Source organism: Chroicocephalus ridibundus, chromosome 4 (assembly GCF_963924245.1).
Source record: "Chroicocephalus ridibundus chromosome 4, bChrRid1.1, whole genome shotgun sequence".
NCBI lineage: Eukaryota > Metazoa > Chordata > Aves > Charadriiformes > Laridae > Chroicocephalus > Chroicocephalus ridibundus.
The window spans coordinates 89958162-89972266 of record NC_086287.1 but is presented as its reverse complement, the minus strand read 5'-3'; the positions used below and the strand labels follow the sequence as shown (position 1 = coordinate 89972266).

The window sequence follows — 14105 nt, the reverse complement described above, 5'->3', positions numbered from 1 at the left end:
CAGTGCCTAGAAGCATGAACAGGTCAGAACTCTTAACTACAGTGTTATTTTTCCCTCCCCTTTCTAAGCATCTACTTGATTTCCCTCTCCTCCTTCCCAGCAATTTGTTTTTCATTAAGACCTCCAAGGGTTTCCAGGACGGGCACATCTGGTACTCGGTTTTCAGCCGCTCCCCACGAAGCTCCTTCACACGAGCCCAGCGTGTGTCATGCTGCTTCTCACTGCTTCTCTGCACCATGCTGACAAGCATCATGTTCTGGGGAGTGCCAAAGGACCCAGCCGAGCAGAAAATGGATTTGGGTAACAATCCTTACTGTTGCTTGGGCAGGGAAATAGACAGACAGAATCTAGAAGCAGGACAGTTGAACAAATGGCCTTTTTCTCAAGAGAGAGATCTGATGGTTCCTGGGGTTATTTTTACTCCTCCCCTCTGTTTGATCTTGGCAGGTAAGATCGAGTTCACATGGCAGGAAGTGATGATTGGCATTGAGAGCTCCCTCCTCATGTTCCCCATCAACCTGCTCATTGTGCAGATCTTCAGGAACACACGATCCCGGCCAGCCACGGAGGGAAGAGAGAAGAAGCCAGGAAAGAATGGCCGAGTGTCCCCAAGCCTACCTCCCACCCCACAGGTCACCCAGGTTGTCTCACTCACTCCAGAGGCTGTGATAAAGGCAAGTCCCTGTGGGTGCTCCCCAGCGAGTCCTGCACTGCCCTCTGCTGCCATGCACTACCCGACATCCCCGGTTTAACCGCAGAAATCTTCCCTGTCAGATGCCCTTCAGCTTGTGTTAAGCAAAAAGCCAATTATGCACTGGTGCACAGCACTCATTTACCCATCTACATGTGATCCTCGACTTCATTAAGATCTGCCTATTTACAGCTCAGCCCTTGCACAATTATTACATGCAACCAAAATCACTGCGTTCAGGAGGTAAAGCACACATTAAGCAAGACAGTGAAGATAAAAGGTATCATAGACCCTGTCTTTCTCAGCTAAGGTCTTCAGGCAGGAAATCTGCCTGTCCCATCCAGCACTGCAGGGTACGCTATCCTTGTCCAGTCTCGAGATTTTAGCAATTGGTGCAGCTCCCAGCCAGTGGTGCCTTCAGATCACATCAGCTTAAGTCACTACAGCCAGAGTCACTGCTGTGTCACTGCTGTCTTTTCTAGGATATAAGAAGAATTGCCAACTCACTCTTTAAAGCCCTGAAGAGTCCGTCTCTCACTTCAGTATCAGATCTTGGAAAATCAACTAACATTAACACCCTATTGGCATTGGTTGAGGACATCATCTGCCAGCAGAACAGAGCTGGGCAAGAGTTTTATGATGAAAGCAAAAAGAAGGATGACCCTATAATTGTCACATTAGGTGCTATGGATATACAAGGTAAACAACACAATGTGACATGCCTACTGAAACCTTCGTAGTGAAAATTACGGTAACACTGGATGTGATGACCCAAGCTCTGCTTACATTCTGACTCAAAGGCAATTACAGAATCACAGAATAGTTGAGGTTGGAAGGGATCTACCAGCTACCAGCCTGGCTTGGGGGCAGGATCAGTACTAACGGCATAAAGACTCACAACTATCAGTTATTTCACAGTCTTTTTGTCCTGTCCTTTTTTTCTTCTTAGCCTTGTGCTGTTGTTACTTTCAGTCTGACTCTTAACTTAGGCATTCGTTTATTTTCAATTAAACAATAATATATGAGTAAACAATCCCACTGATTTCACTAAGACTTGCATTTGGCTTTTCCAATAAGCGTACCAAGCTACTAATTGCACAGGTAAACTATGAACAAATTAGCACTTGATCTTATCTGACTTCTCTATTAAGGTTTTAGGACCTCTGTCTTACTAAGTTTCCTCCTGGCAACAGATCAGCCCATTCCAGCAGAAAAGCATTAAAGCTCTAGTACTAAAGTTGCTTTTATATGTCCCTTCCAATGTTACTCTTCACTTTGTCACATTCATAAGCTTGAGCTCCAGTTCTGCTAACCTTTGTATTGAACAGTATTTTAATCTAGGGATAACTAGGATGATTTTCTTTTTTTAAAAAAAAATAAATAATTCTTTACCTGCAGAAAAAACAAGAAGCCCAACTCCAGAGAAGGGAATGTATGAGCGACTGAAATACAGTGATTACAATCGCTGCTTGTACCTGCAACTCCAGCATGTCGAGATGGAGTTGGAATTACTGGGGCCCCATAAATTTCAGATGCCCCAGAGTTACACACAAGCTGTTCGTCAGGTTCAGCACATGAAGAACCTCCTGGAGAACCGGATCTGCTCATCAGCATCCAGCAGTGAGAGGTAACCTAGTTCTCATCTCGTTCTCAGTATAAGTAAATTCAGGTCGTGAATTCAAAACCGGTCAGGATGACGGAGCCCAAACAATTACTGCTTAATATGTGCTAGATAACCATTATTACAGTTGTAGAAACATGTCTTACTATTATACTATTGTAGGAGCAACAAAGAAATTTCAATGCACTGCGAACTGCACACCAAAGCAATAATGCTAGATCATCGTTCTGTCATTTTTGTCTCCAAAATTGAATGTTACAATACAATGTCACATGATAGTAACGGGCTGGGATAATCACTGAGCTCCAAAGTCTCAGGTGTCTCTTAAAATGTATGGATGAAGGAAAATTAATAAACAGATGAAAATATTTCAGTGAAATCTGATAATTAAGTTGGAGGTATTGAAAACAATACCACTAATTATCTCTCTGGCCTTTATAGGGATCACAAGAGATGTATCCAGCAGCTAAAATGCATTTATGGTTTTATTTGTCAATATTTCTACTGGAGGTTCAATTATGCGTGAACTGAGGAACAAATAAACCCATCATATTTGTTTTGATTTTAGCTGATCTCTGCACATACTTTTGCTCACTGTACTTTTTGCTATCCATATATTCTATATAACTGCATTAGTTAAAGAAATTTAGAATATTTTCAATGAGATTTTAACTCATAAGATGTTGCCTATCCCCACTGGACCCAAAGACTGTGATTTTGGCTTCTGTTCCACTGCAGACTGATTTTTTTTCTGTTCCGGTTGACTCTCAAGGTGGTCCCTTACTCCAAGCTTCTCTGGTGATGGCAAGAAAACTTCTTCTTCCAAAGGGCTGCCCTGGTGGTTTGTGTTCATTGCCTGGTTCCTTGTTGCAGCCACCAGCGGTGTATCTGGGTTCTTTACCATGCTCTATGGGCTGCATTACGGCAAGGAGAACTCCATCAAGTGGCTGATCTCCATGGCCATCTCCTTCTTGGAAAGTCTTTTCATCACACAGCCCTTAAAGGTGAGATCCTCAGAAATACAACCACTGGCCAATAGGAACTCATTCTACTATCATTTCACGAAGACAATGTAATGTCTTCTAAAGAACCACAGGATTTAACATGTAAAATGAGAAGTCTTAAAACAAGAACTAGCAGGTGGTTTACAGAGTTCTGTTGTCTTTGGCTGACATTAACTCCATTAGTTTCATCTCCCGTGTTTTGTCAGAGTTTAATGGGTGGTGAGGTTTCTGACCAGGGAAGATGTGTCATAAGGCAAAATCAGTTTAGCTGGATGGACCCCAGAACTGTGCATTCTTCTCTTGTTTATGAGCTTCAGCTGCATGAATTCAACAAAGCCAAAGCACACTTGTTTTCCTGCAGTGCCTGGATCCAAAGGGATCCAGGTCAAAGCCTGAGATTCTTTTTGTGAAATAGGCATATGGTGAGTCTATAGCTAATTCTTTCCAGGTCCTGGGATTTGCTGCTTTTTTTGCTCTGGTTCTGAAGAAGGTGGAACATGAGGATGAAGAAAATACAGCTATTGATGGGCCTTTATCTGCACCAGGTAATTGCCTGTAAAGTGAGAAATTACTAAAGGAAGTAAGTGAAGTGTTCTCCAAGCTTTTGGAGTGCTTTATGCACAAATATGTGACTCAGCTCAACTGAGAACTTCACTGGTTATCTTTATATACCTGAATATTAGCTGACAAGGTTAGCAGAAATCACTAAAGTCACAGGTGCTGTAACTATGCGCCTACCCATTAGTGCTCCCAAGATTGAGGCAGAAGTGGAAACAAACCTAAATAACTGATTTTGTGCCAGCTGGAGAAACTATAAAGACCACCATATGTTTAGGTTGGATAAATCTTGTGGAACACTTAATGAAAGAGACCACAAGGTCAAAAAGATACGAGAGAAGTAGTTTTGGATCAAAAGAATAATACCTCCTTGTTTATCTTTTTACCACTGCAAATATATATACGTGCACGATCTCCCCTAGCCCTGTTGTAAGATTGCCCCTGTTACTGGAGGACCTACCTGCTGCCAGAATACTGATATTTGGCTCTTTCCTTCCCTCCATCCCTGGCTTGCCTACGTCCAGAAAATAGAAGTATTCTCCTATATTGATACATTCTATTCTTGATCTAGCGATCAAGACTTGTACAAGTGGATAGTCAATGACTTTTCAGTCTGTCAACATTCAAGGAATATCTAGAAAAGAAAATAATAAAATGTGGCAAACTGAATGAAGCCATTATAATCAAAATTAATGAATCAGCACTATTAGTATGCAGTAACCATGCTTAAATAAGAAAAATCAGATATACAAGGAAATTTGTTTTAGCTCTATGCAGACATCTCAGTATTCACGGCATGGCTTGCAACAAAACCTGTAACTATTCCACAACCCAGTGAAAATAAATGCGCAGTGCAAAATGCACTCTTCATCTAGATTGGTAGATCTTTATCTGACAAGCATATCTAAAACTCTCTCTCAAGGAAATTTCCCACCTCCTTTAAGTCTTTTATGAAAGTTCTCCATTTACATACTTTTCCACGACCACAATTACCTGTATTACTCCCATAAACCAAACAGCGCCTTCTGCAATCACAGTCATGTCTAAAAAATGCTGACACCAGCAGACAGGAGTCCTAGGGCACAGCAGGGAATCCTGATCTACAATTTCCTCCCTGATCAGCCTCAGGCCCTGAATACATCACCTTCTGAGACGCTCAGCCTAGAGAGAGACACCTGGGCATAAACTTAACACAGTGTGCTTGTAAGCTCCTTTCCTCCCCACTGTTTGCCTTACTATGCTAATTGTTTAAATCACATCCTAAGGGAAAGCATTAAATAGAACTGCTTCCTTATAATATCCAAAGAAACAAAAAGTAAGACATAGACAATCTGTTAACTAATTCCAGGGTTTACTGCTGTCACTCACAGGTGATTCAAATCCTCTCTTTGGAGCCCGAAGGGACAGTAGAAGCAACATTTACCGGCCACCTCCTGCAGCTGACGTGGAGAAGATGAAAATCAGCTGCATGAAGGAGCAGAAAGCATTTGCCCTCATCAGAGAAATCTTGGGTATTATCCATATGTAGATTATCATGTTTTATTCAGCAGTATTTATCATTATTTTTACATCAGTGAAAATATCATTCTCTTAGGTGAAAGAGTTTTGGCTTTAGCTTTCTGCCAGCCATTATGGTGTAGAGACAGGCTATTCAGTTGCAGTTGAAAGGAGGTAGTAATGTTAGCTGGAGACAGAAGTCTGGTGAAGGCTTGATTTTATGGTAAAGAAACACATTACAGACACATGAGAGGTTTAAGAAAAGTTAGAAAGGGTAGAAGGAGGAGGTCTACAGGTAAATGAAGTGGAAATCAAAAGAGCACATGGAGGCCATCTTTCTAACAGCAGATAGTATCTATAGATAATGATTTATACCCCAGTTTTATTTCCTCTAAAAACAATGGAAAAAATTACCTCAACTTCACTTGGAACAAAGTTAGACTACTCATTTTATTTCGAGCTGTCATTACTATTAGTGTTCAGGTTTCCCACTTATTTTCCTCGACTGCTACTCGTATTCCAAATATGATATACTTAAACTGCAGCATGTTGAAGTAGCTTGTGCAAATTCATTAGCACTGGTCAGTCAGAGTCTACCAAACATCTCCTTAACCTAGTAAGTGATGACAGCAGTAATCATTCATGCAATCTATTTTGAACAGGAGTGCTAATTCTGAGCTCACATATGCTGTCTTTCTTGGTTTTTTTCCAGCCTATCTGGGATTTTTATGGATGCTGTTACTGGTTGCCTATGGGCAGAGAGATCCCAATTCCTACTACTTAAACAAACACATTGAGAACAGCTTTACAGATGGATTCCATGATGTCTACAGTTATCAGGATTTTTTCACATGGGCAAACACTACCTTAGTCAAAAATCTGTATGGATCATATAAAGGTGCAGAGTCCCATTGTTTCACTTCAGCTTGCCAGATTCTGAAACATTATCTTTTCTACATATTGCTAACTTGCACATGCATATTTGACTGGAGAAAGAGACTGTGAGTGTATAAGGCTAGTATGGATTCTTATAATATGAATACTAGTGGATAAGAAAAACCCTACAGCTTGACCCCAAGTTTGATATGTCCTGATATCTTCCTTATATTTAATATAACCCAAAAGTTCTGCACTATAATGTTACATTTTTCACATTTTACATTACTTATTCCAGATATTCAGATATATGCCTCAGTTTTACATGAGTTTCTTTCCATAATTCAAAAAAGAATGGCAGACAGGTGGCACTACAAAGCTTTTCCTCAAGAGAGCTCTGTTTGCATCATGACTTAGGTCAATGTGAAGGCTAATTATGCAATATCACCGCATTTCTATCTAGCCATATCCAGTAATAAATATGACCCATTTTCCAGCTCACATTTAAGAGTAAATGTGGAAATACATTAGCAAAGTTGTTCATTGGACATGACAGGAACTGACCAGCTGTGGCCAAATGAACACTGTATACGGCTACTCTGCTGAGTGACTCGAAGCAAGTCACTTTTCTCCTCCAGGCCTCAGTTTCCTTCTGTATAAAATACAGATAGTGACACTGAACTCTGTTATCTACGGATGTTATCTAAGAACCCAGTTCAAATCAACACAAGGGCTTAATTTTCATTACTGTTTTGCTTACAGTGTTTTTTAGAAAAGAATCTATAGCAAAATGTTAATGCATCAGTGAATCATAAATGAAACAAGGAAATATTATTAGTAGTTCTGTCATATTACCAGTGCTGCTCTTTTCCATCTCCTGTTTAGGATTCATTACAGATGGCAATTCCAAGCTGGTGGGTAGTGCTCGAATTCGCCAAGTAAGAGTGAAAGGAGACACTTGCCCTGTTTCTTCCAAACTCCAGCATGTGATTCAGGAATGCCATGCTCCATACTCCCTACAAGCAGAAGATACATCAGATTATGGGGAACGCTGGAATGCTTCAGTCTTTGACAACTCCTCTGACCTGAGCTCAGCATGGCAGTATCAGAGTCAGTCCAAACTGAGAGGGCACCCCACCTGGGGCAAACTGGCCATCTACAGGGGAGGGGGATACACAATTCACCTGGGAACTGATCCTAAGAATGCCTCCAGGTACCACTTGTATTCTTGTAAATTATTAGTGTATCTGCTGTAGCATCAAGATGCTCTTTACTCTATTTAAGATTAATTTCAGATTGCATCCTGAGGTTTCCTGCTGTGCATTGTGATGAATATTGTAGATATTACTGTGGGGACATCATTGTAGTTTATGTTCCTGTCATATTGCTCCATGAGAGGTAACAACCAGGGTCCAAAATTAGAACCCTTTTCTCCTAACCTATACGAGGTAAATGATCAGATACCTGAGGCACCTCAGGTTTAGTACTGGACAGTATCCGGTACCTGCTTCTTCACAGAAGCCAAAAAGAAGCTTACGACCCAGACTAATAGTACAAATATCCCCTATACCCAGACTTAACAGACCAGATGTCCTCTTGAACATCTTACCTCTGGTTTACTCTTTCTCTATGATAATATCCAAACACTCCTATCCTCCATATTATACTGTCTCTTTCCTGTATGGGTTAGATCACTGGCTATACATTTTTTGGCAGAATTCTCCAGTACCTTTTCAACAACGTCTGGCTAGACACCTTCACAAGAGCAGTGTTTGTTGAATTTACAGTCTACAATGCCAATGTGAACCTGTTCTGCATTATAAGCCTGATGTTTGAAACCAATGCTTTAGGTAAGAACCTTTTTTAAGTTACACATTTCTGAAGACAGCAAGCAATGCACCTACAGAGTGCAGATTTAAATGCTGTCAGTGTTTACCTAGTTCTTTATTCAGTAAACTGAAGTGTTTTAATAAATCTAATAATAACAGAATCAATGCAAAATTTATAAACCATTTAGGGGAAATGTAGCATCACTGTAATACAGACCATAATGGAATATCTTATGTTTGCTTATGCTGTGGTCATCTGCTGATGAAGAAAACATGGTACTGAAACTTAATCTCCGGAATTTACACAACAGGAACAAGAAAAATCATGTATCCTAATCATTTCAGCTAATCCATACAGTATTAAGACAGAAGTACGAATAACAGGCTGTCTTTTTTGTTCCAGAAGACTTCTAATATATAGCCATGTAATCCTACAACACATAATCCGGATACAGCAAAGAAAATAGTGAAACTAGATTCTGTTTTGAAGGCCACAGAAAAACATTTAATTTGAGCAGTAGCCTCCCTCAGGTCTTGTCCCAGTATTGGAAAATGCCCAAATCAGATAACAAAACTAAGCTCATTTTCTTTTTAGAATGAGATTCAGATTTACATCTCCAGGTCCTTCTACTACATTTCTGCATTTGTAGTCCAATCCAAACTCAGCCCTGCTGGGACTAATATCATACTATCATACAAAAGAGTACTAGCACTCTAAAAGTGCCTGAAATTTGAGGAAAATTTCAAAAAACAGTTATAAGGCTATTCCCATAACCAAGTCTAAATCTTAGTCTGATGGTTGTATTCAGTCTCATATTGATGTGAATGCGAGTATGGAAGTCTTACTGGTGAACTAAATTGTTTGAATGAAAACAAAAAAATGTAATTATTAGAGCACTGAGGTGAACATTGTTTTTTAGGGGCCTTCTTCACAAGCGCAGAGCTGCAAAGTGTCCGGCTTTACACATACACCAGCAGTCTCCACATTTTTGTGGTTGCAGCAGAAGTAATTTATTTCCTCTTTATTATGTACTACATGATAGTACAGGTAAGACCCAATGGAAAGTTCAGCTGACAGCACCTCCTTGTGTCTGGTTTTGATTTCACTTACAAAAACTTTAGGCTGCCCAGCGAAGTGGCTGAGTCGCCATCCCTGGAGGTATTTAAAAGACGAATAGCCGTGGTGCTTAGGGACAAGGTTCAGTGGCGGGTTTGGCAGCGTTAGGTTAACGGCAGGACTTGATGATCTTAAAGGTCCAACCTAAATGATCTCATGATTCTATGATTCTATGACACTACTTGATTTCAGTAGTGCCGCTGCTGACTTGCACCAATGGTAGATTGAATCAGATACTGTATTTGTATTAAATAATAGGAAGGCAACACTTTATTTGGCTGGAATGCTTCTTTTGAGAAAGATAATGAGAAATCAGTGTAAGATGCAGTTTTAGTGATGTGCAGTAGTCTTCTTTATTGCAGAGAGGATAGCCCTAATCTTTAGAGGTATATTGTATGATACAGAGTCACGAGACTGAAACAGTAAAATTCCTCTTTTCACAGGGAAAACTGATGAAGACTCTGAGATGGAGATACTTCCACAGCAAGTGGAATCTCCTGGAGATGGCCATTATATTGATTAGCTGGAGCGCCCTGTCAGTGTTTGTGAAGCGGACAATCCTTGGGACCCGAGACATCAGCTACTACCAGGAACACAAAGAGGAGTAAGTACTAATGCTAGTTAGCGCACCCTTTCTTGGTGCTACTTACGCAGAAACAAATCTATTTTTCCTCTTCCCAGACATTAGCATGTCTGTGCTAGATAATGCTACCCTATATGACTATATTCATGAAGCATGTACATACTTCAGAGCTTAGATGTGTGTTGGCAATAGGATTTTCTTCTGATACTGCTATAATAAAATCCAGCAGACTTGAGCACCGAGTTCCCCAGCCTAGCTGCTACTTCCCTATCTGCATCACCTTATTCTGAATCAACAAGCCTTTCTGCTACAGGACATCCATCCATAATCTGCCTCATTCTTTCTTGTTAAAAGCCATGGGTTAGAGGACAATAATGGCTTATTTAATACAGAATGGAAAATGAGAACATCTGTTAAAAAACAGTCACACAGGAAAGGTGATACAATCACAGGATAATTTAGGAAGAAAAGGACCTCTGGATGTCTCTGTTTGACCTCCTGGTGTGGTGTTAGATCAGGTTGCTCTGGGCCTTGTTTGGTTGAATTTTGAGTATCTCGGAGGACAGAGGTTCCACAGCCTCCCTGGATCCAGTGCTGAACCACTCTCATTGGGCGGGGATGGGGAGGAGAGGTTTTTTTGACATCCAGATGGAATTCCTCTTGCTGCAACTTGTGGCTGTTGTCTCTTGTCCTTTCATTGTGCACCTCCAGGAAGCATCTTACTACGTCCTCTCTATAATCACCAACTAGGTAGTTGGAGACAGCAATTAGAGGCCTCCTTAGCTTTCTTTTCTCCAGGCTGAACAAATCCAGCTCCCACATCCTTCTCTTGTATCCTGTACCCCGACTCCCAACTATCTCAGCAGCCCTCCACTGGACTCCATGTCCTCTTTGCACTGAGGAGCCCGAAACTGGGCTCAGTATTCCAGATGCAGCCTCGCAAGTGCTGAATGAGAGAAAGAACAAACACTTCCTTTAACCTGACAGCTACATTCTTGATAATACAGCATGCATATTTCATATAGGCGTATGTCATGTGCTATATTAGCATACACAATTTATAAAAGCTTTTTGTGGTCAACTCTGTTGTAAACAAAATTTTAAGTACAAATAACATGCAACCTTTGTGAAGGGTAAATATAAGTATTACCAAGCTTTTTTTTAGCTAACATTAAGATTTGACTTGCCTCAGTCAGAGATCACAGTTCTGACCTCCAATCTTTTACTTCGTTCCTTTCGGTACCCTCTCACCCAACTTGTTGGAAATTAGCTAACCCTGTCACAGCCACTGCACCCTGCTAGCTGCACAGCACCAGTCACCCTCACCTTCTCAACTACACGTGCGCAGAGGAACCTGTCTTCCTTTCCAAGGGCCAGGATTTGATAGTAAGTTTGCACTAGCTGCCTTTAAACTGTGACTTGCTAAAAATGAGCAACATTTGGGCTACAGCCTGGACCTTCTCTCAGCTTTAGCTAATGCTGTTAAAAAAACCTCTGCCATGTACAACTGAGCTTTTTGTGGGCACACAGCAGGAAGTACAGATGGGAACATTCAAGCAAGAACTCAAGTTAGCTCTCCACTGAAAACAAGGACAGAGTGACTGGCTTTTCCAGCATACTCATTTATGCACTTCACAGGCTTCTGTGTACACGGTCTATTACATCTTTTCTTTTTTTTTTCTCCTAACAGCTGTGTAAGCTTTAATGAAACAGCAAGGGCTGATGCAGTTCTTGGCTACCTGATTGCATTCCTAGTGCTTCTCTCCACAGTGAAACTGTGGCATCTCCTGAGGCTCAACCCTAAACTAAACATGATCACTTCAACTCTAAGGAGGGCATGGGGTGATATCTCTGGATTCATCACTGTTATCGCAGTCATGTTCCTCGCCTATTCCATCGCTGTGAGTAACACTGTGGTTTCTGTTGTCTGCAGTCTGCATCCAGGTACTGTCAGGTTCGATGAATTATTTCTGAATGCTGAAAGCAATGCAGCTTTGAAATATAAAACTGAATAGAGCTGCCTATCTAAATCTTAGGTTAGCAGCTTGGAGCCCAGTTCTTCAGTATAAGTGAAAACAGAAGTTAAAATATCCACTTGTTTATTCTTTGCAAACTGAAACATACTGCAAAAATCAAACACTGAGATGAAAAAATAGATTCTACGTGTGTAATAGGTGTGACAAAGAACAAAGTACAGGAAAAATAATTTCCTGGATAAAGCTTAAATTGGGGAGAGTGCAGCAAGTGCCATTTTCTGTTTGGCTAGTTTTTAAGTGGGAAATAATTACTTTTCTGCCTATTATAGGAATACTTATGCAAATAAAATGGTATTTTCATTCTAATGAGATTGAAGAATTATTGGACTGCAACTATTTATGTATATTTATTGTTTTAGCTGAAAGGTTTTGTGTAAACCTTCTGGGAGAAAGTGGGAAATTCAGCACATCTCAATTGCAAAATCACTGAAGAAGTGAAACCATCTGAGCCAAATCCAAACCGTCCTGTAAAGGGCAGTCCTGTGACAAACGGGACCTGCTGCAGTCTCACACTGCCTGATTTCACGTTTCTCATCTCTCCCTCCAGCACTGGCACTCTAGCAACTGAGTTTGTGGACACAAACTTAACAGATAAAATAAGTGATCAGATCAGTTCCATGACCCAGCCTGTTGTCACATCGTGCAAGCAATGGAGCTGTGAAATAAAGAGGCAGAGGGGTGGAGAAAAAAGTGAGACTGCAGCAGCCCCCATTTAAATCAGACACAGTAGGCCCACAGGATATAAATGAAGAAAATAGCACCTTGATTACTGAGGGCAAACAAGTAGGTTGCCTATTTGGAAGGATCTGTGCACTAAAAGGCCATTGTTTGTGACTATGATTCATTTGGTCATTATTCAGGGATAAATCTGCTCCTTGGAGGTGGGTTAAATTACTTTCATGATTTTGTCATGTATTTGCCGATTTTTCACGTATCTAGTGCCAAGCTGAGCAGATATAAGACATTCTCATATCCATGGTAAAAAGTCTTACAGATAAACACACTCAGAAAGTGTGAATCCAGTTCTTAGCTCTAGGTTAGTCGTCTTCTGACCTTGTCTGGGGTTTCCTGTTTGTAAACAAAAAAAACAAACCCAGAACACAAAAAAAGTTTCATGGCTCTGATGATGCGCTAGGAGGGCTTTCTCTGAATACAGCAGTCATTTGCTGATTTTGCAGCAAGGACTCTGATCATGACACAAGATATGCCTTCTTTCCTCTGCAGACAAACTTGATATTTGGCTGGAAGCTCTACTCTTACAAAACTCTCTTTGATTCAGCAGAGACCATGGTCAGTCTTCAGCTGGGAATCTTCAACTATGAGGAGGTACCACCCCTAATTTTGAGAATTTTATCACTGTATAATTAGCATCTCAGCTATCAAATACGCTCTGACACAGAAAATAGAAAGACTTTCAATTAGTGCTAGACATTAATCTAATTTTATAAGTTCCACAGCTTTCTAAAGCAGCCACCTTTTCCCATCAAGAAAAAGGCACCATCTCACGTACCATTTTCACCATCAGTAGATTCACAATTAACCTTTCATTGAGAAAGGTGCCCGCATTTTAACTAGATATGTTACTTACTGATTAGAGAAAGTTTTGAGCAATTTCCTTAGAAAGCTACAGACGGAAATGTGAGCAATGTCCCGCATTTGTTCTGAACACACACCCATCAGCTTCCCAAAAAAGGCAAGGCCTCCCAAAAGGGAACTTTATGCTACATTTGGTTTTATTATTCTTGATTTTTTCATTAAGTTCTTTCAAATATTACAATATCCTTTGAACGGCTCTTTCTGGATTAAGCTAGTTCTCAGACATCTCTGACTGTGAAGTCCTTCTTGGTGGATATTTTCAGACCATGGATCCAACAGGGTAAGGATAGCTTTGAAGATCAGTAATTGGGCACAAAGTTTTTCACCTCTACATCCCACTCATGTTGTTAATCATGAAAATATATTCCTACATTATAGCTTACATGAAAATTAGGTTTTGGGATTTTTACGCAACCCTCTGTTGATATGTGTCCATGACAGTCTGACTGGGCTTCTTTGTAAATACACTACTAAATAAAAGCATACCAAGATTTCATCTATACTTTGAAAGTTGAGGGATGATGGAGCTTCAGCTGTTCTGTGGATAAACAGTTCTCCAGGCTTGTCAAGTTTCACACGAAACTTCCATACCCTTACAATCAAATGCAAACACTTAAAAAACCCCAAAGATTCCCCATATTCATATATCATATATAAAAAATATTCTATCGTCTTTGTACTACATCATATCAACATA

At 40.4% G+C, this 14105-nt stretch overlaps 1 protein-coding gene across 1 annotated transcript in view; it reads left to right on the top strand.

Annotated features, from left to right (window-relative positions):
- Positions 1-14105, top strand: part of LOC134514577 (polycystin-1-like protein 2) — a 42162-nt gene that overhangs the window by 26489 nt on the left and 1568 nt on the right. The window contains exons 28-41 of the mRNA XM_063332561.1: positions 101-300; positions 448-674; positions 1174-1390; positions 2090-2318; positions 3085-3316; positions 3765-3861; positions 5245-5385; positions 6084-6269; positions 7133-7460; positions 7964-8097; positions 8997-9124; positions 9637-9797; positions 11467-11677; positions 13037-13138. Of these exons, the coding sequence (XP_063188631.1) occupies positions 101-300; positions 448-674; positions 1174-1390; positions 2090-2318; positions 3085-3316; positions 3765-3861; positions 5245-5385; positions 6084-6269; positions 7133-7460; positions 7964-8097; positions 8997-9124; positions 9637-9797; positions 11467-11677; positions 13037-13138 (2593 nt within the window). The remainder of the gene's footprint in view (positions 1-100; positions 301-447; positions 675-1173; positions 1391-2089; positions 2319-3084; positions 3317-3764; positions 3862-5244; positions 5386-6083; positions 6270-7132; positions 7461-7963; positions 8098-8996; positions 9125-9636; positions 9798-11466; positions 11678-13036; positions 13139-14105) is intronic.